Here is a 26,806-nt window from a genome sequence, read left to right as displayed (position 1 = left end):
CTCGATACTGACCGCACCGATAGCTGAAGCAAATGATTTTGTTTTGAGTCAAAATCCATGGAAACCATCTCTTACAAGTCTTTCGTCATATAAAGCTGGGAAACCTTCGATAGCTCGTGCACGGGAGGAATCTGATAATATATTTAATGAATACAACAGTTTTTTGTCCAAATTTTCTAACTGTAAAGACTTTGAAATTTTTCCCTTCAGGGAACAGAAATATAGAGCGAAAATTGGAAAATTTACATGCAAAAAGGAACTCAACCGTTTTCCATGACACAAAGACAGCAAACAAATGTGCGGGCGAAAATCTGAACCTTTTTTTATAACTAGACAAAGCTCTATCACTTCTTGGATAAAAAAAGTCGATTTATGTTCCTTTCATAATCTAATTGCACCTTTGCAGAATTCCATTGGTTTTCTTACTCATCCACGTGTAGATCCGTCGAAGTGAGCGGAGAAGTCTTCCCTTTCATTCATCCAAAGAAAACGAGTTTGACGCTTCCCATGATTTCGGATGCTGATAACTGCGTAGATAAAGTTGATTTGGTGAAGGTAGAAATGTTAGATTTCTTCTCTTCGTATATTACTTACTGTTTATCGGAGATTTTTCCCAGGAGTTGGTACATTTAGGTATGAATCGTATTCTTGAAATGAAGTGATGCTAGGTTTCTTCAAAGATGCCCCAAAACATAGTTTCGGTCTCCCAGCGAATAGCTGGTTGCGTAGTAAACTTCGCAAGCAACGATAAATGTAATGAACAGCAAGGCCTCTTTCGCTTTCCTCCAACAGACTTTGCACTTGTATATTTACATGTACCATCTATTTTTTTCAGGAATGCGATGATAAAAAAGACATCACGTTGATAAAGAACTTTAAAAGCTACACTAAATATAATTTTATGAAGCTGATTACCTTAGGGAAAGGATGAATGCGGGGAATAAAAGGATTAACAAGGTTCCAAGAAGATAAATCCTTCCATGATCCATGATCCTGTCATTTGTTAAAACTGACCACGAAAACCAGAGACTAAAATGCCAGAGAATGAACTGTGAACTAGTGTCTGCCTCCGACGACCTTCGGACTTCTCGAATTTTTACGCGTGCCTCACACGAATTTGTCGCTGCCTCGCAGATTCATGAGCACACCTTAGCAATCTTGGTCGTAAGGATAAATGATCTCAGTGCTTTCCAATTCCAGGATTTAAGAATGCAGCAAAGACATCAATGAGGTAGTCAGAGGTTATATAATAGAAATTTTAAAAAATGTACCAAAAAAATATATTAATATAGTTACAAAATTGTTCTACGGGTTAAATTGCGGAAGAGAGGTGTGTGTACAGAAGGGGTTATATATAAGTGCAAACGCACAATTAAGTAAAAAACATTGTTTGTTAAATTGTGCACTATAGAAACAACCCTGTGTTAAATATAGGAACCTCTTTATTTATTCTCACAACTTCTGTTGCTTATCCACAATGTCCCACTTTATCAGATTTATTAGATTCCTGTCATCCTCTAGGTAAGTTAGGGTGTAAATAAATGAAACGGGCTATTTTAAGCAACAGCAGAAAGAAAAAAATTTCATTTATAATTAAACGTACATGAGAGCTGAGAGTAGAAGATTAATAAGAAGTATTCTCCCGTCCTTGATTTCATTTCATATTAGGCCACCATTATGAATTTTCCAACCTCATTAGCTAGGCGAGAAATACTGGGACGAGTTCCAAGCACCACCATCTTGGAAACTACGGAGTATGCTGTATTTCGTGTTTTGGCTCCAGCAATTCAGACATGAGTCGCAAACAAACTCCAAGTGACTTCCTGAAGCAAATCATAGGCCGTCCCGTCGTGGTGAAGCTCAATAATGGCGTCGATTACCGAGGTAAACGAGCTTTATTTTTAGTTGAATGCACATTAATTGTTTCATGATGCGTGACATTTAGAATAACAACTGTTAGGCTGGTCAATGAATTGGGTACAAATAAAGTAAAGCTCCCAGTTGGCTTGTTAGCTCAATTGGTAGAGCGCTGCACCGGTATCGCAGAGGTCATGGGTTCAAATCCGTACGGGCCTGAAATTTTTTTCAGGTCCTACTTACAACTACTAGTTTCAGTAGTGTTCTTAGCTGCGAGGATCTTCTAATTTCATCTTTCCACCGCAGTGCAAATATGTGAATTTTCATATATCTAAAATCTTCATTCACTCGGATTTTATTTGCACCCAATTCATTGACCAGCTCTCAGTTGGCTTGTTAGCTCAATCGGTAGAGCGCTGCACCGGTATCGCAGAGGTCATGGGTTCAAATCCCGTACGGGCCTGAAATTTTTTTCAGGTCCTACTTACAACTACTAGTTTCAGTAGTGTTCTTAGCTGCGAGGATCTTCTAATTTCAACTTTCAAATTAATAATAAACCTTTTATGATATTTTATGATATATTGCATATATCGACGTTACCCTATTCACTTATCCCATGTTCTTTTAAGAGCTTTCGGCTCTCTTTTTTGGATTTAAATCTGGCCTCATTCATTTTATTTCAGCATGCAATTACACAAACCCTCAAATAAATAAAAAACAAAAACAAAAAGAGAGAGAAAAAAGGCAAGCTACAATTATCATTGTTTGGTAGATGCATATTATTGTTAATTTCAATAGCTTTCTTATTTCAGTATCACTCTTTGGTTCAATTCTTTTGAAAATTAATTGATTTTTTATGAAAGATTCATGCCCCTTCAGAGAAGAATTTATAAGTCTAGATTGTTTGACCCCAGAGAAGAATTGTTATTCATAGGAGAAGAAATCAGGTACTCAAGCAAGGACTGCAGTCCTCCCTCTCCTTTTCTACCCAAAGAAAACAAAACTCTTCTGACAAGAGCTAGGCATTAAGGTATTCTTCTGAATAGAAACACTGCTTACCTCAAAAGATACGATATTCATTTAAGCAGAATCTCACATTTAAGCAAGTTTATCAGAAGTATTACTGTTCCTCCCCGAAGACCCAATATTTGTCAGGGAGGAGTGTCATTTTGTGATTCTTCTTTAAGGAGTTTCTATCCTTCGCTCAAGAATGGGTATTTCGTAAAGATCCTCATTATTCTTCAGAGATTGACCTTGCTTTGGTGAAGAATGAAATTTAAGATGATTTTTGCTGGGAAAATCTTTGTGCCCTTCGGAAGACTGGTTATTCTATCAAGCAGAATCTCCTGCTTTAATGGGTTGTGGTGAATTATCAAAACAATTTTTTTTTCTGACCAAGAAGATTATGGGCATTGAGGTTAATTATTAGAGAAAATTAAATATCTTTGTGTTGTGATAAGTTTATCATAAGCTAAATAAGACAGAGCTGGGTAATGCCTCTGCTTATCATAAACACACTTGTGATGCCTTAACAACCATTTACTACTAGGTAAAACAAGAGAGTGGTAATTTTGAGACAGCATCTTAGATCTATAGCCCTAATATCCACTAAAAGCAAATTTATGTAGACAAGTATTGGTGTGTTTTCCTTCTTTTTGCTCCATCTTTGATCAAAATACACCTTTGTACATGTAGACCTCACAAATGAAGACCAAACTTGGTGGAGAATACTCAACTGAGAGAAACGGGCTTTAAACAGTATCAAAATTGACAATGACAACAGTAGCAGCTTTCAATATGGAAATATTTTAGTCATACAGTGTAAGCAATTGAAATTATTGTCTTCAGGTTGATTTTCACTCATCTGTTTGGCTGTCATTTGGCTATATGTCACATATATTTAGCAGCTGATTTGAGGTTTTAGAGATTTCATTGGATTTGACTTTTTTATTTGTTACACAATTATACTATTTTGCTCCTGTTTCTTCCACATGAACTTTATTAATCAGATATTAATGTATAGTTAAGTTTGTTTGCTTGCTCATCATGCTTAAATTTGGCCATCATTCTCCACATTTTTTTACTGTTCAGCCATTAATTTAACTGGCTTTTAGATAAAAGTTGTTTTGAAGCCTCATCTTCAAGATATTGTTACAAGCAGAGGCATATTTTTACTATTAGCTTCGCAGCAAATACTTTTCAAGTTACGTAGTAATCAGAAGGTGGTTTTAAGGGCATGTCACAAAGTATTGGAGATGGCATATGGTTAAAATTCTCATCATCTAGTTGAATAATCAAGAAATGGCATGAGGTACAGTGACATGACGTGCAAGAGTGTAACGTGATAGCTTTTTTCATTATGTAAATTTTTTGTTGTCTACTTGCTGCTTTTTCAAACCTAAAAGTTCTTTGTTTCACACAACAATGTAATACAAAGGAAACTTGTAGCACTAAATAACAAAGGCACATGAGTCGCACATTTTTTTTCGACCATGCACACAAAAAAATTGTACATATGCATCTGACTACCCTGTGTCTGAGCGTATGAAATTCGTCTGTGCAGTTAATGTATAATGTGAGTGTACTGTAGCTCCAAGGAGCCTTTCATTGACTCAACCCTTTAACTCCCAGAAGTGATTAACATGAAACTTCTCCCTATGATATCCATACATTATTCAGCAAACAGGTAATGAGAATATTCAAACTTATCAGGTAGAAGCTAGCTGCTATCTTGATTTAGCACCAAGTTCTCATAACTAATTTACAAGGAAATGTGTGGCAGCTAGAGGGAAGAATTAATTAATAATTAACTATCAGATCTTGGGAGTTAAAGGGTTAACATCTATTGGTGGTTTTCACTGTCATGCAATTGAAATCTAAAGTCAAATGTATTGAATGCCTGATGCCAAGAGAGTAAGCTATCGTAGAATATTGATATATAACTTGCCCAAGTTTCAGGAATGTAGGGTTTTAAGGTGCTGAGTTATTTGCCCAAATGTCTGACATAATTTTATAGACTGAGCTCAATATGGAGACGCTATGTTGGTGCTCATCCAAATGCCACATGGTGGCCATGAAGTACATTTGTAATGCAAACTTTTGTTGTCTTTTTTGGCCACGAAAATGATTGTTTATCCCCATTGAACCCACAAACATTTATCTGAACACATTTATTTTAATGCTTAGGGAACAAAATGTCACACAATAAAATTCAGTTTTCCATACAAAGCAGCTTTTCAGGCAGCTATTTCTATGTCTAATAATGAAAACTCATAAAATGGTTGAAAAAGGTGCGATCAATTTTTGAAATAGAGAATGCACAATGCTGAAATCTCTTTCTAAAAGGTAAATGTTTAGGAGATTTTTGTTCTTTTGGAGGTAAATCTGCAGTAATAGCCCTCATTATCTTGGATCTTTATGATGTTAGATGAAAACCAAGGATACTTGATATGTGTTGATGTGAGCAGAAAACTGTACAACTTTTCAACTTTTCGTAAAATCCACCATTTTACCGTAATACAGTATTGCTATGGTTTCGAATGTGAGTTTGGAAATCTCTTTTGTTTTTTTAAAAATTTTTATGCTCTATTTACTGCCTCCCTTTATAGCTTGTTATGTAAATTAAAGTTGTATGTTTGCAGATAGACACATAATATCACTCTTTGTGATTTCTTGCAGGAGTGCTGGCCTGTCTCGATGGTTACATGAACATTGCTCTAGAGCAAACAGAGGAGTATGCTAATGGGCAGGTAAGCAAAGTTTCATTTACATACACAAGTTCTCTTATTCAAGTTAAGTGTGGCTGTAGTCCATGAACTGTTTTAGTTCATATCAATGTTTGAAGTTTGAAGTCTATTAATTCATAAATACATAGCAGTTCAAAAACTGTGCTGTATTCGATTTACGTTTACATTAATTCAGCCTCGCTTCCGTTCATGATTCGATGTATGATCACTTCCGGTAATGGCGACGACACATGTTAGAAAATATTAAAAGTTCTGTGTTGAAATCCAAGAATATATCTCCGTTTCTCGTGCCATCCGAACACCACATGGTGTCAGAAGTGAACAAGAAGATATAAACTGTGTCCAGAACGGATATTTAGCGATCAGTGATCAGGAATTACGCGGAAATATGGCTACGAATCTTCCACCACCGAAAGCTCTTTGTCTATCGGGAAATGCAAGTGAGAATTTCAAGTTGTTCAAGCAGCAGTACGAATTATATGTGAACGCCATTGGATTATCTACTGCCAGTAAGGAAAGGAGAAGTGCTATACTGCTAAATCTCGCAGGTGAGGAGGCGCTGAAAATCTACAATGGCTTCACATGGGCTCCAGCTGTAGGTGACCCCGAAGGGGAGGAACATGTACCAGCAGAGGACAAACTGGATCCGGAATTAATTCTGGAGAAATTCCAGAGGTTCTGCACGCCGAAAACAAATGTTACTTATGAACGTTACAAGTTTCACAGGTATACGCAATCAGAAGGTGAGAGTTTCGATAATTTCTTATCACAAATTAACACTCTCGTGTCTACGTGTGCCTACGGTGAACTAAAGGACGATTTTGTCAGAGATAAGATCGTATTGGGTATAAATAGTGATAAGGTCAGAGCACGGCTGTTGAGAGATGGTGAACTGACTTTAGAAAAAGCGATAAATGAGTGTAGAGCAGAAGAATGTTCTGGAAGGTGGGCTCAGGATATAAAAGGAGAGACTTCTAAAGTGCAGGCAGTTCAACATAGGCGGAAAGGAGGCCCTCGTGACAAGGGACCACGTAGTAACGGGCAGCAAAGAAGTGCATCAAATTGCTCCCAGGCGTCGAATAGCCGGTCATGCCGGTGGTGTGGAAAGGAGGTGCACCCCAGAGAAAGATGCCCTGCAAAAGACAGTAAATGTAACAAGTGCAAACGCCCAGGACATTGGGGCAAGGTCTGCAGGAGTAGTAAAGGAAAAGGGTCTGTACAAGAGGTAGCAGAAGTGCAGTCTGACTCAGATGAGTACTACTTCTTAGGAAGCATCAGTGATGAAAGTTACTCTATTGAGAGTATCAACAACAGGAAACGCAGGAGTGCATGGTTTACGGAAGTCCAGGTGTCAGGTCAGAGCCTGAAATTTGCTGTTGATACTGGAGCAGATGTGACTGTCATTTCCAAAGCTGTGTATGATACACAGTTTTCACACTTCATTTTGCAGAAGCCTGACAGGCCTCTTAGTGGCCCAGATCAAAGCAACCTTTCAACTCTTGGATTCTTTACTGCAGAACTAAAGAAAGGTGATCAGACAATCACAGAGGATATATATGTGTTCCCCAAAGGCTCTCTATTGCTAGGTAGAGACGCTTGTGCAGATCTAGGTGTCGTTAAGTTCATTGGAAAAGTTACGTCAGATCCTATCCAGTCAGCGGAGTTCGGATCAATGTTCAAAGGCTTAGGAAAGCTAGAAGGAGAATATAAGATTAAGATCGAGCAAAACGCAGAGCCATACAGTGTGATGACTCCCAGGAGGATATCTATTCCACTACTTCCTCTAGCCAAAGCTGAATTTGACAAGCTTATCGAGCTAGATGTTATAGAACGGTACACAGAACCATCGGAATGGTGTTCTCCTATGGTCGTGGTGCCTAAAGGAAATGGCAAAGTGAGGATCTGTGTGGATCTCACGAAGCTTAACGAAGTAGTGAAGAGAGAAAGAATCATGCTCCCCACAGTGGATTATACAATTGCTCTGATGGGAGGTGCTAAGGTTTTCTCTAAACTGGATGCCAATGCGGGCTTCCACCAAATCTGCTTGGATGAAGATTCAAGGAAACTGACCACGTTCATCTCACCATTTGGTCGATTTCGATACAAGCGAATTCCCTTCGGTATCAAATCTGGCCCTGAGAAGTTTCAGAGTGAGATCTACCGAATACTAGGTGGTCAACAAGGTGTGGTATGTCTCATGGATGACATTGTCGTGTTCGGAAAGAACCAGGAGGAACATGACGAGAGACTCGTACAGACATTAACACGGCTGAAAGCAGCAGGTGTCACCTTGAATAAGGATAAGTGCCAATTCAGCAAAAGCCAGATTGACTTTCTAGGTCATCGGATCGGAGTTAATGGTGTGGAAAGCTCTCCAGAGAAGGTCGAGGCTATATTGAAAATGCGTGCTCCAGAGAGTGTGAGTGAGGTAAGAGGTCTGATGGGTACAGTGAACCAGCTCATGAAGTTTGTACCCAACCTTGCTACTATGACACAACCTCTACGTGAACTCTTGAGCTCTCACAGTGCATGGTGCTGGGGTCCAGCACAGGAACAGGCTTTTAAAGAGATTAAACAATGCTTGACGAGCAGCCCAGTGTTGCAAATATATGATCCTTCACTGGAGACCAAGGTGTCAGCAGATGCGTCTTCATACGGACTTGGCGGAGTGCTTTTGCAAAAGCACGGTGACAGGTGGGCGCCAGTGGCGTATGCGTCCAAAAGCCTTCTGGATGTAGAGAAAAGGTACGCCCAGATTGAAAAGGAGGCCTTAGCTAGTACCTTCGCATGTGAACGATTCACAGATTACATTCTGGGAAAGGATATTATACTAGAGACTGATCATAAGCCTCTTGTACCACTGCTATCCACGAAGGAGTTGGATCAACTACCCGTACGTATTCAACGAATGAGAATGAGGCTCATGAGATACTCGTTCACACCTGTTCATGTGCCAGGAAAACTGTTGTACACTGCCGACACGCTATCCCGTTCTCCAACACCAGCCAAATCAGGTGATTCATTTCATGAGGAAGTGAACGTATATGCTCATCAAGTCATAGCTGGAATGCCTATCAGTGATAGCAAATTAGATGATATTATGATCCATCAACAGGAGGATGAAGCATGCAGGCAAATTATGAACTATGTAGCTGAAGGTTGGCCTGAAAAACATAATGTCAAGGGTTTAGTCAGCCCTTATTTTGCTCATAGAGCAGAGCTGACAGTGGTTAAAGGGCTGTTGATGATGGGACCTCGAGTCGTTATACCATCGTCTATGAAATTGGAAGTCCTGGATAAGATCCACGACGGTCACCAAGGGATTGTCAAGTGCAAGGCATTGGCCAGAAACACAGTGTGGTGGCCAAGCATGATGAAGAATATAGAGGAGTTAATTGAAAACTGTCGCAAGTGTCAGTCTAACAGGAAAAATCCTCCAGAACCTCTAGTTCCTACCATGCTCCCACAACGACCATGGCAATACATAGCCACTGATGTCTATGAACTCAATAAAAGACTGTATTTAGTAATGATTGATTACTACTCCAGATGGATAGAGGTAGCTAGTCTGAGTTCAACTGCCTCAGCAGAGGTCATAGACAGGATGAAACGTGCATTTTCCAGATTCGGAATTCCAGATCAAGTAAAATCTGACAATGCCAGCTACTATACATCAAGGGAATTTAAGATGTTCACTTTAGATTACGGGTTTCGACATGTCACTAGCAGCCCAGGTCATGCTTCAGGCAACGGTGAAGCAGAGAGAGCAGTGCAAACAGCTAAACGTCTCCTAGCTGGCTCTCAAGATCCTTATCTTGCTTTGCTACAGTATAGAGCGACACCATTGGCTAATGGTTATTCTCCAGCTGAGCTAATGATGTCAAGGAGGCTAAAAACCAAAGTGCCGGTGGCCCCGTCTCAGCTGTCCCCAAACCTTGTGCAGAATCATGCCCTACGTCAGTTTGAAGACAATCACAAAACCAAACAGAAGCTGCACTTTGACAGAAGGCATTCAGCGAGGCCTCTTGTTCCCTTAGAGAAGGGAGATGAAGTGATGGTACAAGACAGAGGACAGTCTGGAATAGTAGTGGAGAAGTGCACACCTCGTTCTTATGTGATCCATACGGACACTGGGTCATATAGAAGGAATAGAGTACAGATCAACAAGATACCACCCCCACCCCCAGCTGCAGCTACATCTCCAGCCAAACCCACACCGGTGCCAGTACCTCCATCACCTAAACTTCCTTCACCCCAAACAGCTAACACTGCAGAAGGAACTGGCACATCCAAAGTGTACACCAGATCTGGCCGTCAATCTAAGCCCTCATCTAGATTGAAGGATTATGTGCCATAAGTGAAGTTATACTTTCTGGCCAGATTTTCTCTGGTTTCTCAGACAGAAAGTCATAACTATGAACGCGTATTCTAGTGTGTGTGAGACTTAGTGCAGAGACAAACGACAATAGCTACCCAGGATGTGTTTCTTAACAAATGACAATTACTTGAGGACATTTGATTGACGTTGTTTTGATTTTGAATTTCACGCTAGATAAGAAACAAGTATGTCTAAGTAGTTTCTCTTTTATTATCTTAAAGGGGGAGATGTGCTGTATTCGATTTACGTTTACATTAATTCAGCCTCGCTTCCGTTCATGATTCGATGTATGATCACTTCCGGTAATGGCGACGACACATGTTAGAAAATATTAAAAGTTCTGTGTTGAAATCCAAGAATATATCTCCGTTTCTCGTGCCATCCGAACACCACAAAAACTGAATTGCATATTTACATAACAAAAATTGAATAATTTATAAAAATCTAGTTATTAACTAATCAATCTTAAATACAGGTGATAAGCTGCTAAAAAAAGGTATGATATCATAATACAAGCTGCAAAATTCTAAAACCCTAAACTATAAATTAGTTGCTTTAAGACATGAAGAGATAATAAAAGTGTTCTTAAAATGGTCAGTTTTAAAATGTGGCATGTTAAAAGATCATGCATGTCTTAATGAATAAGTAGTTTCATGCTGTGAGGGTAATTACTTAAAAAGGTAGTAATTGTTGTCATTTACAATTGTGTCCATTAGTGTCTCATATTTCATCTATAATGATGAAATTAAACAAAATTCTACACATTTTTGTATTAAACCAGTTGAGTATGTTTTAGAGTAGAGGACTTGTAATCCTTTTGAAAAAGTAGCACATATCCTCGATTTCATTATATTTATAGAAATTATAGCATGATTACCAAAATAACTATCAAAATGCAAAAATATTAAAAAAAAGAAAAAAAAAAAGAAAATACTAAACATAAAACAGTTACATGGAGAGGGGTAGAGATGATACCATGGTGGGTGTGATGGCCCAATTGATTTAATCCTTTATACCTTAATATCAGTATGCATTTTCTCCATACTGTGCTCAATACATTTCTTAAGGTTCTGAAAAGGAGAATTTGTTTAACAGTTAAGAGTTCTTTAGTTGTTGATCATTTCCCTTATTCTCATGACCTTAATGTTTGATTCAGGGCTGATATTGTAGGGAGAAATTAGGTTCTGGTCTCTCTAAGGGGTATAAGAGTTAACATGGTTTGTGCTGCTTTAAATCAGTATTGTAAGGGACATCCAAAAGTAGGTTCAAACAAAGTTATTGGCAATCTGATAAATGTAAGTCAGGAGGATAAGCTTTAGGACCCTTCCTGAGATCACACTTGTTCTCCAGAATTCTCCTTCACTTAATTAAAACTATTATCAAGCTATTTTTCGATGTTAAATCCTAAGGGACTTCCTCTACCTCATCCTTCTGCCTGCACACACACACCCCCCCCCCCCCACCCCCTATCTAGCTTCATGTCTGTCTTCTTGTCCTAATAAGTTTTTGTCATGATCCCCCATGGCTGGCAACAAGAAAAAATTTGCCCAGCTCTCATTGGCCTCCAACTCAATCTGCATCAAGACTTCAGAAAGTCAAACAATTTGTAGTGTTTTCCCATAGAGCTAGTAGAAAGGATGAAATGTGGTAATTAACTGGATGAATGAGAACCAATTCAGTCAGTACAATGGCACTTTCAAAACATTACTGTATAAAATGAATTTGAAGCCTGTGGCTTGTTGAGGCATCCTTTCTACAATTGGTTTTTCAATAAGAAGGGAGAGTGAATGTACCAAGAAGTAATTAACAGTCTTATAACTTCTCCTTTTCATAACCATACATTATCCAGCAAACAGATAATGAGAATATTTATCAATAATCAGTGGTAGAAGTTGTCATTTTGATCTACATTGTTACACCAAATTATTAATTGAAAACTAAATTTACAAGAAAGTGTGTGGCAGCTAGAGGGGAAAATTAACAATCTGATCTTGGGAGTTAAAGAGTGAAAAAAAAGGAATTGTTTGAGTAAGGAGGAAATATTATGTGCGAAGAAATGTCTATAGACAAGTTGATAAACAAACTGCTGCTTAGTTTCAACTGATATTTTTTGTTGTGCAGCATGCCAAGTAATTTTATGTGTGCATTTATTTTTCAGCTGAAAAACAAATATGGTGATGCTTTTTTGAGAGGGAACAATGGTATGTATAGTTGCAAGGATGTTATACCCCATTACACACCAAAGCTCAAACATGTTTAAAAGCGGTCATATTAACCCTTTAAACCCCGACATTAATCTGCATATTCTCTATACTGTCCTCTGTAGTTTTAGATACATATCCTAAAGTGCTTATAGGGAGAATTTGTTTTATAATCAAGAGCTTTTTTAGTTGGTGATCATTTCCTTTATTTGAGTGACCTAAATGTGTGATTCAGAGGTGATAACATAAGCAATTATATGCTGGTCACTCTTAGAGCCAAAGGGTTAAAGCAAGTCTGAAATTTTGTTCTTGCTAGAAGCAGCAAAAACTTCAAATTTAGCTTATTTAAAATGAAAGTTTAACATGAGTATGGAAAATTCAGTTTTCCAGTTCTATGTTTCTGATTTTCATTCAGACAAACATGTTTTGCTGGTGTGAGTGGAGTACAAGTTTGTTTAAAGGACACTAATTAATATTGAAAGTAAAGATCTTAACAAGGGATAATACTTGTACAATAGACCACTTCCATTTTTCAAAGGAAACAACAACAACCGAAACAATCAAACCAGCTATCACTGTATGTTTATTTAAAAAATTGTAAAGTTTAGCTTAACACTACTTTGTGTTTTGCTTTTTTGTATCTGTCTGCTTTTCCTTTTGTTCTTCTTCCCCCATTCTTTTAGCAGTTAGGATTTACATTGAAATTCTTCATTCATAGTTTGTTTATACCAGGTACTTTAGTAAGTGTGGGCTTTCACACCATAACCATTTAACCCTCTCACTCCCAAGATCTTATTGGTAACTCTCCTTACTATGTGCTATTCAATTATTATGATGTTAGTTCAGAGGATTTGGTATTCGATCAATGAATAATCCCTTAATTGACATTTTTCTTTATTCTCATCACTTCTCTGCTGGATATTGGTTTGATGTTGTAAGGAGAAATTCTGCCTTGGTCACTTGTAGAAGTTAGAGGGTTAAGTAATAGGTCCGTTACTGATGTTCTGTGTTCCCTTTTCAGTGTTGTACATCAGTACACAAAAGACAAGCAGAAGATGACTACAAGAAGGTGTACAAAAGAAAAAATCAGTCCACATGATCCCCCCAAAAAAGTTAAGATGTTAGTCTGCTCAGAATTAACTGTAAATAGCCGTTGTTTTTGTATTTTCCAATAAACTTTTATTTGCCACGTGGTAGAAAGTTCTTCGTGATGTTGTTGTTTTTGTTGTACCCACGGTCGTTTTACGACAGAATTGAAGTCTGCTCAACTTTTGATATGCTCTTCTAACTGTCAATCAACACCAAGACAATCTCTCTTGATTTATCGAATACCTTTCCTTTTCCTCTTCTCTGATTTGTTAAATGAGCACTTGTCTTTTGACCGGGTTGAAATTCGCCACCAGGATAAAAGTAACATTCATCCATAAAAAGTCTGAAATACTGAAGGTAGTTACTCCAAGAGTTAAGGTTAATGTCAACAGCTTAAAAGATGGAAGTGAAAGTTGAGCCTTTGTCTTTCAAGATTGTTTAGATTGAAAGACACTGGGGCCGACACGAATGGAAGATTGAAACCTGCGAGGATTGAAGGGTTTGAAGAGATTGCTCCTGGTAACAGCCCTCCTCGCAAAGTTATGTAGACTCTTGATGCAGCGTTAAACATTTTTTCAGATGATCACACGGAAATGGTGGATTTTTTCGCCAAAAAAAGCGTGACAAAGCGGTGTGTTCAGTGGACTGGTCGCGTTCATCGGTCAAAGATGAATATCGGTCCCTTACACCGGCGGGCCGCCATTCCTCCTACTTAAAAGATCAGAACACGATAGAACTCTTAAAATAGAACATGGAGTCTGTTTGCTTTACATTGGACCTGAGTAGGAAGTAAGAAGCTCGTTTAAATTCACTGAAAGCGTCAAACCCGTTATCTTTGGATGAATGAAACGGGAAACCTCTCCTATCACTTCAATGGATCTACACGTAGCTGAGTAGGAAAATAAAAAATTATGCAAAGGTACAATTATCCTAATTCAAGAAAAGCACGGAGCTTTATCCAGTTATTACAAAAGTTCAGATTTTTCGCCAGCACACTTGTTTCCCGTATTTTAGCGGCAGCTAGTGATGTGGAAAATGGTTTCATATTTTTGCTTGGAATTAGTACGTTAACCTGCTACTTTTCGAAGGGAAATAACTTTCGAGGTTTTCACAGTTAGAAATCTTGGCAAAATTTTTGTGTTTATTACATTAATAACCAGATTTCCGTAAAACTCACTGTGCACGAGCTATCGAAGGTTTACTAGCTCTATATGACGAAAAACTCGTGAGAGATGGTTTCCATGGATTTTGTCTCAAAACAAAATCATTTGCTTCAGCTATCGGTGCCGTCAGTATCGAGATTCGAAGCTTTGGAAAGTTGGATTATTTCACAGTCTAATTTGGGAAAACTATCTAAAAGAAACAAAAAAATCAAATATCGTAGAAACCAAAACGCAACAAAAAAGGAAAAAACAAAACACTTCTTGAGTAGGAGTTTACATCGAGCGAGAGAAAACCGCGGGTGAGACGCGATGGCTTCATGGCTTCACCCCGAAAAGAGAAGCAACCAAAATCAAGTTCCTCCTCTGCAACAAAAATCAAGAATACCAGTCAGAGTGACTCGCCTAAGCAGAGAGGGTAACAGAAGACCTTCGTCCGAGAACGGAGCCTATAACAAAGCGCAGCTGGAGAGAATTTCAGTAAGCAAACTTCAAAACAAGCGGCCATCGCGGATTCCGATTCCGATGGATGATAGGAAGAACAAAGTCAAAGTTAAAGACAATCTATCCAAGAATGTCAAAACAACTCGAGGAGAAAAGTTTCTTGGAAAAAATTCAGGTATGTTTCTCAGCATTTAGCTCGCTTCACTTTTCCATTCAAGTATTGCATAAAAAACTGAAGGAATCTTAGAAAACGGTTTCAGGTGAACGGCTGCGATTACTAAATCGACTGTATCATAATATACGCCGTAGGTAAGATGAGCAGCCTTTGAGATAAATTGAATTAAATGTTTGCGGTAACCATTTTATACAGGAATGACTTCATTCCAATGTTCTTCGATATATTAAACCTGATGACTAAGAATTTGCTTTCAACTTATGTCCTTCTTCATTGTAGAAAAGAATGTTACCAATGATCGCTATTTATCACCACAATTATATTTATTTAATTATTTATTTAGCTCTTGATTTCATGCACATTCTGTTGTTTCCATTGATTTGTTTTCTCTTCGGTTTCCTGGATAAAATTCTTTCCCAAGTCGTTGAGATTTTGACCCGCAACTGGAGAGGGGCGGTTGTAGGCCGCTTTGTCACCTGTTATCTCGTTGATTTCAAACCAGTTACTTAATTGATGCTCATTTACACAAACTAGAGGCAAGTTTGTGCAGTAATAACTTCACGGCTTTTTTTTTAAGGAAATTGTATGATAGTCTCTGATTTTTCTAAGGAGGGAACTAATTGATAATTTTGATTTAGTCACAGGTATAAACCTGCAAGAAACTCAAGAAAAACACGGCAAGAAGAGGGCAATCTCCGTTACTTCAACTACAGCTAAATATGGCAGTTATATTCGCACTAAGAAAACCAAGCCAAAGGTCAGGCGACGTGTACCACGACAACCTTCACCCATTGAGACAGAGCCGAAACAGGTTAATCTGAATAAGGTATATTATTTAAAGCAAGGCTGCAAGAAAAGTGCTTTATAAGCAAATATCGTAAGAGGATCTGGAACTTAGTGTCGTGATTGGCCTTTGTTTCCCATCCTTATGCGAATCCAGAAATTAAGTTTCTGTGAGGAAAAGCTACTGAGTCGTAAACAGAATCGTGTATCCTAATTACGGCTTATCACTCGTGTAGATCATAATTTCTAGCTTCGTTTTTGCCCGTTTTCCCTATCATAGTGATATCCAGAAACTCAACAACTCCAACGGAAACAACGCCTTTCATTCTTAATTACACAGATCTGTAACGATGAGAAAGAACCACGAGAAGAACGCTCGGCTAATGAAGTATCATCCTCAGTCATAACTGTGGAAAACACGCCAGATTTTGAGTGTAACGTTGCACCTGTTCATGAGGAAGAGCTCCATATGGGAACTGAAGCAGATTTCAGTGAGAGTGGGTTTGGCTACGACTTTGAACGTCAGTCAAAATCTACAACCGAGAAGGCAATTCCCAATGTGCTCGCATGGCTAAGAAAGGAGTACAGGTGAGCGGTCACATTTTTTTTCAATTTAAAATCAGTGAATTTTACTGTAGCAATTTTATCTCTGAGGCCAGTAGAGTAGGGTATAAAGGTGATACAATTTAGTGTTAAAAAAATTAAGAAAAAACAAGTACTAGTAACAGGCAGTACACAGATCTCTTTAAATCCATCCATTGATCAGAGAAGTTTTTTTTTTCAGGCTTTTCTTTTGCATTCGCCGCATTGCAATTTACCTGTGAGGTCAATTGATCAACTATGACCCAGAGGTCGTATCTTATTTCAAATTTGTTCGATACACTATGAGAACGTAGTTCCAGGACTGACAAGAATTGAAGCGTAAAAGTGATTTGAGCTCTATTTTTCCAAGGTATCAGGCTAACTGCCGGAGATCTTATTTGGATTAAGCGATCCCAGAGTTTTCAATTCGTAAAGGTTTTTGCTCAGTTTTAAATTTCTTAAAGAGGTGATTTCCGGAGTCAACGACTTTTTTTATGAAAGTTATTATGTAACCTAATGAGCAAGTTCAATGGTGGAGTTTATCAACGGAGACATCGATGTAGTTGATCGATATGAATTCATTTTCCGCAGAGAGAGAGATGAAATAGACGATAACATCGTGAAAGATGACAACGCCGTCACGAGCACGGCACAAAATGACAAACATGAACCAGAGTTTGATTCAGATAGCAAAATGGATGTTGATGAATTCAGCGACTTAACAGGATACAAGCGTTCAGTTCCAGCAGTCGTAAACATTTCTGGATATTTATTCCAACAAGAGTTGTCCAAGGCTTTGGAAACTGCTAAACCTGAAAGTAAGAAAGAGTATGCATCGCAATCGGAAGAAAAGTTTCAAAAGGAAGAACCAAAGCTCCACAAAGAAAACATCGAGATGGAATTTAAACAACTTAAAAGGGAAAACACTGAGCTCGAAACGCAGATGAGCGTCATGACTGAGGAACTTGAAAAGTACCGAAAGAAGATAGAAACTTTGCAGGCTGACCTGAATGAGAGCAAAGTTGAAATAAAGCGACTGCAGTTTAAGGAAGAATACAAAGATAGAGAATTGGCAAATTTAAAACGTGATCTCCAGAGCAAGGAGCAAAAATGGAAACAAGGAAACGAACACGTGGAAAAGGTTATGGCAGATGTAGGAGATCTATGGGATGATGTCGATTACATGCAAGAAAGCTTAAAGAACAGTCAGGAAAGGAATGAAATTCTGACGTTTGAGGTTGATGAGTTGACGATAATGATGCAGGAAATGAGGAGAGAGTATTGGATGGAACACAGTCGCGGTGGATGCGGACATCTACGAGAGGAAGTAGAGTTACTAAACGGATCCTTGGAATTGAAAGAACAGCGAGTTGTTGTGTTAGAGAGCCAAATTGACGCTTTTCAAGCAGAAAGAAAAGAATTACTGAATAGTGTTGGTTACTTGGAGGAAAGCTTAAAGAACAGTCAAGAAAAAAATGAAGATCTGACGTTTGAGGTTGATGAGCTGACGATAATGATGCAGGAAATGAGGAGAGAAAATAGGATGGAACACAGTCGCGGTGGATGCGGACATCTACGAGAAGAAGTAGAGTTACTAAACGGAACCCTGGAATTGAAGGAACAGCGAGTTGTTGTTTTAGAGAGTCAAATTGACGCTTTTCAAGCAGAAAGAAAAGAATTACTGAATAGTGTTGGTTACTTGGAGGAAAGCTTAAAGAACAGTCAAGAAAAAAATGAAGATCTGACGTTTGAGGTTGATGAGCTGACGATAATGATGCAGGAAATGAAGAGAGAGTATTGGATGGAACACAATCGCGGTGGATGCGGACATTTACGAGAGGAAGTAGAGTTACTAAACGGATCCTTGGAATTGAAAGAACAGCGCGTAGTTCTGTTAGAGAGCCAATTGGACGCGTTTAAAGCAGAACGCTCTAGCTTTACAAATGCTGCACAGAGCATGAAAAGAGAAATGGAGATTCTTAATAACGAAAAGGCGACGACGAAGACGCAGTTTCATGAACGAAACTGTGAAACATCAAAGACTATTAGCGATCTCCAAGATGAAATTGCAAAGTTACAAAAAGAAAAGTCTACATTGTCCTCCGAACTATCAAAGGAATCAGGAGAAGATAACCAGCTGTGTGTGATAACGTGTGAAAAATCGTGGATTACAAGAAAACTTGAAGATCATATAACAAGGTTAAGGAGAGAGAACTGCTCTTTAACCGCAAGAGTTTCAAAGGCATACGAAAAGGATGTCCAGTTGATTGAACTAAAAGAAAAAGTGGAATTTAACAAGCATCAGTTGAAAAATTTAACCGAGGCGGCGAAGGCGTCTTTGAACAACAAAGAGAAAGAAGTGGAAGAAGCCAACCGCATTATAAAGAAACAAGACGAAACGATCAAAAATCTAATCGAAGAGATAAGGCAGGAAAGATGTGACAGGGACCGCCTCGAAGTGCAGTCTGAAAAAATCAAAGAACTTGAGGCTCAGTTACAAAGAATGGAGGACATAAAAAGAAACACTTCAGCTGATGCCTTGGTGCTTGAAGTGAGACCAGAAAGTTCAGAAAAAGAGCTTTTGAAAAAGGCTATGGAAGCTAAAGAGTGTGGTTCTCATAGAGCGAAAGAGCTTCACAAGAGAATTGGACACCTGGAGAATCAGCTACGCGAGAGGGATGACCTGACAAATGCCACTCTTACTTCTCTAAACAACAGCAAGAGGTCGCTAATGGAAGCTAACAACACTATCGATTTGCTAACTGAACAGCTGGAACGGGAAAAGTCGGATAAGGAAACTCTAAGAAGGGCTCTCGAAGTGTATGAGAGTAACTCCTATGCCGAAAAAGAAATGACTGAGAAAATTGAAAAACTAGAGGAGCAGTTACAAGAGATGGATGATCTACGAGAGAACACTCCAAGGTCTCTTAGAGAGAAAGAAAGGTCATTGGAGGAGGCTCATGAGGAGATCAAAGAGTTAACTCAACAAATAACATTCGAAAAGCCGGACAAAAAGTGTTTCAAGAGGAAGGTTAAGGCTAGAAAAGGCACCGCTAATCGGCTGAATCTCGTTCAAAAAGGGACTAAGAGAGATACACAGGAGAAGGGTTCGATAGTGGCACACGTGGGAAAAAGGCTGAAGAACTTGGTGCGTAGACAAGAGGAAGTGAAAGGAAAAGAAATCAGTACAGGATGTGTGTTAGAAAAATCAAGGGATGATTTGAGGAGTAACCTTAACTACAGTGATAAGGAATTCTCGTCCATGCGACGGCAGCTTGAAGACAGTGAATTTGAAAATGCCGATCTCAAACAGCGTCTTGGAGAAAAGGATGGCAAAGTAAGAGCGCTAGAAACAAGTACCAAACAACTGCAAGAAGATCTTCAAAAAACGCATAAATACCTAAAAGAAAGAGAAGTCGGCCTTGATGACGTAAATGAAACCTTGCAATTGAAATGCTCGCTTCTCACAACCTTGGGAGCCAAATTATGTCTAAGGAGCAAAGAATTGACTCAAGCTAACAAGGACAAAGGCTTAGAGATAACCCGTATTGAGGCCAACCTTGGAGAAGTGAAAAAAGAGTTAGATATTGCTACATCCATCGTCGAGAAGCAAAATGAACAATGTGCTAACCTTAAGACTTGTGCAATGAGAAAAACACTAGATGCAGAAGAGATGCAAAACGAATTGAGACGCTTGTCAACTCGACTTGAATGTGCTAGGAGCGAGAAGGAAAAATTTCAAAAACCATTGTTAACTGCTACAGCGCGTCTGGAAAACGAGAGATTCTTCGCAGAAAAAGAACAGAAAGCCCCACACGTGAAAGTGAACTCTAATTTGAAAGAATTGAATACCAAAGGTAAACAATTCTGGGACACGAAGATAGACCTTCAGGGGGCTGCAGCTCCGTTACCTGCACTTGAAGATGAAAAGGCAGAGCAAGAGGAAAACTTAGCAGCCTTTCAAGGAAAATTATTACATGAACTTAACCTATTAGAGGAGACACAGTACGTGGAAAATGAAAAGGAGAGCCCGCTCCTGTTGACAATTGGCTCAGCAGAACGTGAGATGGCCAAACTGACAAGGGAGAATAGTAGGCAGTTCAGGACTGAGTTATTGCACAACGGGTTCGAAAACAAGCCTTCTGAGTCACCGTGTGAGGTGAGATATTTTCCTTGCAAAGTGCGAGAGCAATGCGAAAGCGCGAGATGATGAATATGGAAACCATATGATTTTGTGCTGTCACCTTTAACCTTCTGCACTTTTGGAATTAATTGACGTGCTAAAATTTTGACATGCGCAGTTTTAGGCGTGTAATTATTTTGTTTTCATACCATTTACAGGAAAGAACGTTTAGCACCTTGGAAACCAAGAGAGTAAAAGCTGCTCCATACAAAATAACATTTTTTGACGATGGAAATTTTCAGGGAGACACTAAGCATAAATGGTCAGTAATGTTTTATCGTTTCTAAAATATAACAACATGGTTTTTAGGTAGAGCTATAACTCTCGTCAAAACTGTTTTAGAATTTATCTCTTTTGTCGCCTTTCATTGTTGCTAACTCGAAGATTTCCCGGCATGAAGAAGGCTTTGTATTGATGAAAGGGGTTGATGGTCAAACAGAGCATAAAGAAGATTTTCGCCAGCGAATAGAGATCCCTTTTAGACAGCCTTTTCTTTCGCGTGAATATTCCTCGACAGTTTTATCACCGAGATAAGTAAAAAAAGCAAATTTTAAAAAATTGACCGATATTAATTTCAAAATAGGTCTTTAAGCCAGAATTTTCATTCACGAGGATATTCCTTGGCAGTTTTATCACCAAGATAAGTAAAAACAAGAAAATTTTAAAATAGGTCTAGGATCCTCAGAGATCCCATAATTAACACTAACGTGATGATAACGGAATTCTCACTGTGCAAAAACTAAAATCTTATGTGCTGTTTCTTCACGTTCCCAAACCTTTAGCCTGTTATCTTTCAATGGGTTATTTAGTAATGAAAGTGTTTCTTACATTTAATCGCAGGGTGAACACCTCTGGGATGGAGAAACGTTTTGAAACGACTGGAGATCCACAGTTCAATCGCACCAGTACTGGGGCCGAGGTTGACCATTCTACGCGGAACCTCTCTGCACACAGATCACCAAATACAGTTTCAATCCTTCACTGCAATGGTTAATGTTTTGTGGGAGAACTATATTGGCAAACTGAGCGAAGTGTGATGATATAAGATATTTATTTTTCATCATCATTGAAAAATTCACATGCAATTGTGATAATGTTTAAGGGTTTTCTTTTTCAAAAGGGCGTGCTTGCCTTATGTAAATAAATGACTGTATTTTCTAAGCATTCGTGCTTTGAAATTAATTTTAAATGCATTAAAATAATTTTTGAAATAATTGATCTTTGTTTTTCTGTCATGGAAGGGAACAGTACAGAATTGGCGATAGAGCAATCTTATCATTACAAATCACGCGCCCTTATTTGGAATCTAAATGGATCTTCCCAAACTCCTCCCATCCTCCCAATACTCGGTTTGGAGCTCTTTGATTTTTTAATGGATTTATGGGTTTTATTAGTGTTGCTAAGATAGTGGAAGAAAACTTGTGTGCACGGCATTCTCAGCAAAGACAAAGCAAATGCATACACCTACACAAGCAGGAGTTGGGTACCGGAAGGTCTCTTTTCGACGACATTGCTGACTGTAGTTGTAGGCACATGAACCACGTGACCTCAGTTTTAGAGCATCGGAGCCCGAAATGTAAAGGTCCAGGTTCAAGAGGGAGGGGGGGCGGTTCTTTTTAATCATGAACGAGAGGGAGAAGGAGAGCAAACATTTAGGCCTGTCATAGTTTAGAAGCGTTGTGCCTCAGCGCCTTTCCTTAGTAGAATTGCTCTCCCGTCCTTGGCCGCCTTTCGAATTTTACCAAATAATAAAATGGCGGACGCTTGCTAAACAAGAGCATGAACTGGGCACTATTGAGTTACCGAGTTTCTTGCAATTCAAGGGCTGGTTCTGCTAATTCTGGTAAAAAATAAAACATTTTGATCGATAAACTTTTTTTTTCCCAAGGATTGCTCTTTTAGCGAAGGTTGAAAAGATTAGCAAGCTTTACTTACTTTCTGCCTCGACTGCCATGTTGAATATCCGTCGCTTTGCTTTCAGAAGTTATCCTTGATTTACATCTTGTGGCTAAACGGTATTTTCCTGATACATTGACGTAGTTTCTTGTCATTATTGATTAGACTATGCGCTATTAAATGAAATTTCCAGTAAACAACCTAAAATTAATGACATAAAGATATAATTTTCTGAGTGGTTGCTGATATGCCATATTCAAAATCACTTCATCATGGCTTCTCGCCCGCGCGTGCTAAGAAATTAAAAAAATGACAATTTTCCTGGTAAAATTTCAAGTAAATGTGGTCAGCATAACATAGAAACTTTGAAAAATTCATCGTCTCTGAAAAGAAATTTTTTTACCGTTTAAATCAACAAACTGTAAAAAGAAGAACCGAAGAAATAACTTTTTTCTTCGATTGCGGTTAGATGTAACAATGTAAATGACATTGATTGTTTTACGATGGCCTCTCGCGAACGCGTACAAGAAAAAAAACAAGAATTTTACTTGCAAAAAAATCTAATGTGTGTGATCAGCGCGTTATTCAAATGAAGCTTTCTTTGGTAAAAAAATGTGCCACTCATGCAGGCCAAGGTAGAGAAATATTAATCCCATATGCAAATGTCAAAGAAAAGCAAAGAGGTGTTGCAGAGGTAGAATAGGAAATAATGAGCGTTCATTGGTGTACGCATACATTTCGCGCTTTTGAATAAAAGCTACTTGAATTCCAACAATCTCTATTACTGTCATGCGCAGCTTAGCCGATCTGATCATTTTTGAATTTTCAACGGTGATGTTTTAGTTTATAAAACTGAGAAACTGAGTACGGACTTACGAAATCTTTCATGCTACTATTACATTTCTTGGCTGCCTCAATCATTGCTCGTAGAATACAACTAAAAATATCGTGCAGTCCCTAACAGCCAAGATGAGAGTTCCAGGAGTTTTGTCAAAAACCTTTATGGTAATACTGCTGCGAAATGATCACACTTCGACTCTTGACTTCACCAAAATATCAAAAACTCACAACTCTAAATTCAAACCTTAGATTGGTGCGAACTGTTTGTTAGAATGGTTGACGCGAGAGGAGAAAGACTTTAGCGTACGACACTGGACCCTCAGGTTACAACATGGTAAGAGAAACTACAGTATAAGTTATGAGAGAGTAGCAGCACGATTAAATTTTTAAGCAGAAGGAACAGAAAACCAGTGTTATACATAGGTGGGCAGAAAGTTCCCAAAATTACTTTACGATTCAATGTTTGTCACCTCATACGTATTTATTTTCTTAAACGTTTCCTATATTTCGAATTCGATATCATTAGAAACATTACCACCTAAATCTAATTTTATACAAACTGAAATCACACATGTTGTATCTAGAAACATAGTAGATGTATATGAATGACGAAACATTGTCTATCTAGACTATCACCTACGTCTTCAACATTTAAAGGAAATCCATAGCTAAAACTGTGATGAATTAAAGGTTAGTGATTTCTAATTTTCACAATTGTTTCTTTCTTCCATTATTTTGAAGGTTAACAGTGAAAAGATATAACCGATTCCAGTTGGAACAGAGCCACTGAATGTGTGCGTGATCACCAAAGCGGACACTCCTCATACGAAAAGAAAGCGACCGAGGTTAATGTTCCTGGTCATTCGGATAAGATCTTCAGTCTATTTTCATCGTGGATTATTGGAAGTTATGAACTGCAAGAGAGAGAGAGAGAGAGAGAGAGATTGGGACTCAATGTACCACACATGTGCTCCTAAAGAAAGCTTAAAGGACTCAAAAGTAAGTTTTTTTTTAAAGGAGAAACTAGCTTCAGAAACCGTGTAAATTTTATCTCTGCAAAAAAAGAGATATATATGCCAAAAAAATTTACTCTTAATTGCGTTTGGAAGTTCGAAAGAGTAACCTATTCGTTCTAAATTTGTCTTTAAATTAGCCAAATATTCTGCTCCTACTTTATGAAATATGGATACCTCTAAGGTTGCAGTGGAGACATTATTATAATTAAAGTTTTCCACAATTTCTGCAGTTTACAATGATGGAGGACTGCAATTTATATCGGTGGAGATCATGCAATATATATATGTACAGACTTCAATCTCCGTTGTGCCTCCCAATCAAACTCTGTATGTACACATTACTGTAAGCGGACATTCTCTCGTAAGCGGCAGCGGACACTATTGAGAGCGAAATTTGAATTTTTTTCCTTTGTTTACGCACTCTCGTAGGCGGACACCCCATGCAAAGTGATTGACTCTTAGTAGTGAAATATGACTTTAATTTGCAAATCAACAACGAAAAAAGCCTTTGACAGTACAATAGAACAGTGGGGATCGGTTTTGTCAAGTCTCCATTTGTCCGTAGAAAAGCAAACTATCCATTCGTTTGACTTAAACACTTCCCCGTAAGCACTTCTACTCTATTTTTCTCAAGTGACCACTCGCATGATTCACATAGGCGGACAATTCTACCAACGGACACTTTTTTCAATTGCCGAGGGTGTCCGCTTACAAGATAGTTGATTGTATACATTACCTGAGAGAAAAGGAAAAAAGAAGAACCTTAAAACCCTTGTCAGTGAGTACAATATAGTGTGCAAAGAAAAGACAAAACAAAACATTTTCAAGAATTAAACTTAGCTGCACCTAACAGATTAAATGAATCATCGTTTGGAGGGACACACACACAAAAAAAAAAACATTGCTGTTCAATTTGCTTTCCCTCAATTTCTACTTCCTAGAAATTTATTCATACAGTTCATGTAAAGAAGCCTCTGTGGTCTTTCTAATCTTAGTTTCGATTGTTTAAAACAGAGGGAAAGAGAGTTTTAAAGATTACAAGTTTGTTGTGGAAGTGCATCAGCACACGTCATTTACTTTAAAGGGTCTTGATATTAGCAGGCAAGTCAAGAATTTAAAGAAAGCGACAAAACTTTTGAGTTTGTAAAACATGTTTCGACAGAAACTTCTGTCATCTTCAGTTAATTACTGTACAAAGCGTTGAAAGTTGAATTATATAGTAAGTCAAACAATGCTAATTAAGATGACTAGTGACAACAAGAAGAGAGGTAAAGCATGCAAGTGTGAGAATTAAAAAGATAGTTTTAGATTTACGTGGTGTAATTGTTGATTCAAAGATGATTGTTCTCTTTGAATATGAATAGCCTCTTTTATCTTAAGCTGAAAACCGGTGGAGGTGTGATCTAAAACATGGAAGTTATCTGCTGAACACAGAGCGCGACAGTGCGGAGAATCTTTCAAATGCCTGAAAATGTGAGAGGCCCTGTCACTTACTAAGTGCTCTCTAGCACGTGTGGAAAAATTCCGGCAGGTTACACCGACGTAACAGGCATTACACCAGCACATACTTATAGACCACTCGTGAACGGAGCCCGTTAGGGACAGGGTCTTTCACACCAAACAAGTTACCGATTTTGAAGGAAGAGAAAACCACTTTGATATCCAAGTCATTGCAATAGCGCTTCATAAATGGCGGATCTTTTTTTGAGTGATAGCAGAAAAGTGGCCTATGTAGGGTAGCTTAAAGTAGAACGTAGGTGAAGTGGTAGGAGGGGAACCCCGGGGATGATGATTGTTTTGAGTCCCAGTAATGAAACGGTTTATAATCTTCTCGATTAATTAAATGAGCAGGGAAAAGATTCTTTTTTAGAATATCAGTGAGTTTGTTAATGTCCTCGTGAAACCCTGACCAGGTGCTATTAATCTTGTAAGCCCTTTCAACGTGTGTCTTAATGAGACCCACTTTGTAAGAGTACGAGGTGAAGCTGAAATAATTAGTTAGTAACCCAGTGAAAGTTTTCTTGCGGTAAACCCTAGTTAGAAAGGAACTGGAGTCATGGTTGTCAATCAGGACATCTAAAAAGGGTAATTTGTGATTAACCTGCTTTTTCATAGTGAACTTGATGTTAGGGTGCCTAGAGTTGATATAACCGAAAAATATAGTGGCATCTCGATCTGAGTTAAATAAGCACTCTTAAATAAGAGCAGTACTTGAACAAGTCTCTAAGAACCGAGTTCTGGTTTTAAAGAAGAACCCGAGAAATGAAAACAATCAATAATTTAATAGACAGTGAAAACTTTTTCTAGGGCTTTTTAGCGAGCAAACGCCAAAACACAAAAAGCACCAGCGCTGTTGGGTGTTTAGCCTGTATTCTCGCCAATCGGGTCATTATTTTGTGCTAAAGTGACTTTAAAATGCAAACGCACGCGCACTACCTTCGTGAGAGCATAGTTCT

General features: G+C 38.4%; 2 protein-coding genes across 2 annotated transcripts; both read left to right on the top strand.

Annotated features, from left to right (window-relative positions):
- Window positions 1-1,668: 1,668 nt before the first annotated feature.
- LOC113686653 (U6 snRNA-associated Sm-like protein LSm6) lies at window positions 1,669-13,382 on the top strand. The gene is made up of 4 exons (XM_027204299.2): window positions 1,669-1,884; window positions 5,536-5,606; window positions 12,140-12,182; window positions 13,204-13,382. The coding sequence occupies exons 1-4, from the start codon at window positions 1,794-1,796 to the stop codon at window positions 13,239-13,241; spliced, it is 243 nt and encodes an 80-aa protein (XP_027060100.2). The 5' UTR covers window positions 1,669-1,793; the 3' UTR covers window positions 13,242-13,382.
- Window positions 13,383-13,737: 355 nt separating this feature from the next.
- Window positions 13,738-21,809, top strand: LOC113686740 (uncharacterized). The gene is made up of 6 exons (XM_089205441.1): window positions 13,738-15,050; window positions 15,689-15,876; window positions 16,174-16,421; window positions 17,007-20,574; window positions 20,757-20,860; window positions 21,439-21,809. Exons 1-6 carry the CDS (start codon window positions 14,744-14,746, stop codon window positions 21,590-21,592), a joined length of 4,569 nt encoding a protein of 1,522 aa, XP_089061567.1. The 5' UTR covers window positions 13,738-14,743; the 3' UTR covers window positions 21,593-21,809.
- The last annotated feature ends 4,997 nt before the right edge of the window (window positions 21,810-26,806 follow it).

Source organism: Pocillopora damicornis, chromosome 4, assembly GCF_964200805.1.
Source record: "Pocillopora damicornis chromosome 4, jaPocDami1.2, whole genome shotgun sequence".
NCBI lineage: Eukaryota > Metazoa > Cnidaria > Anthozoa > Scleractinia > Pocilloporidae > Pocillopora > Pocillopora damicornis.
Note: the sequence above shows the minus strand (reverse complement) of the source record. Positions and strands in the feature narration are given on the sequence as shown.

Bases quoted from the DNA above. Each gene is read 5' to 3' on its own strand.
- LOC113686653 (XM_027204299.2), top strand. From the start codon at position 1,794: ATGAGTCGCAAACAAACTCCAAGTGACTTCCTGAAGCAAATCATAGGC. The intron at 5,607-12,139 runs GTAAGCAAAGTT...TTTATTTTTCAG, and splicing joins AGGAGTATGCTAATGGGCAG to CTGAAAAACAAATATGGTGA. The intron at 12,183-13,203 runs GTATGTATAGTT...TTCCCTTTTCAG, and splicing joins TTTTTTGAGAGGGAACAATG to TGTTGTACATCAGTACACAA.
- LOC113686740 (XM_089205441.1), top strand. From the start codon at position 14,744: ATGGCTTCATGGCTTCACCCCGAAAAGAGAAGCAACCAAAATCAAGTT. The intron at 15,051-15,688 runs GTATGTTTCTCA...ATTTTGATTTAG, and splicing joins GTTTCTTGGAAAAAATTCAG to TCACAGGTATAAACCTGCAA. The intron at 20,861-21,438 runs GTCAGTAATGTT...ATTTAATCGCAG, and splicing joins GGAGACACTAAGCATAAATG to GGTGAACACCTCTGGGATGG.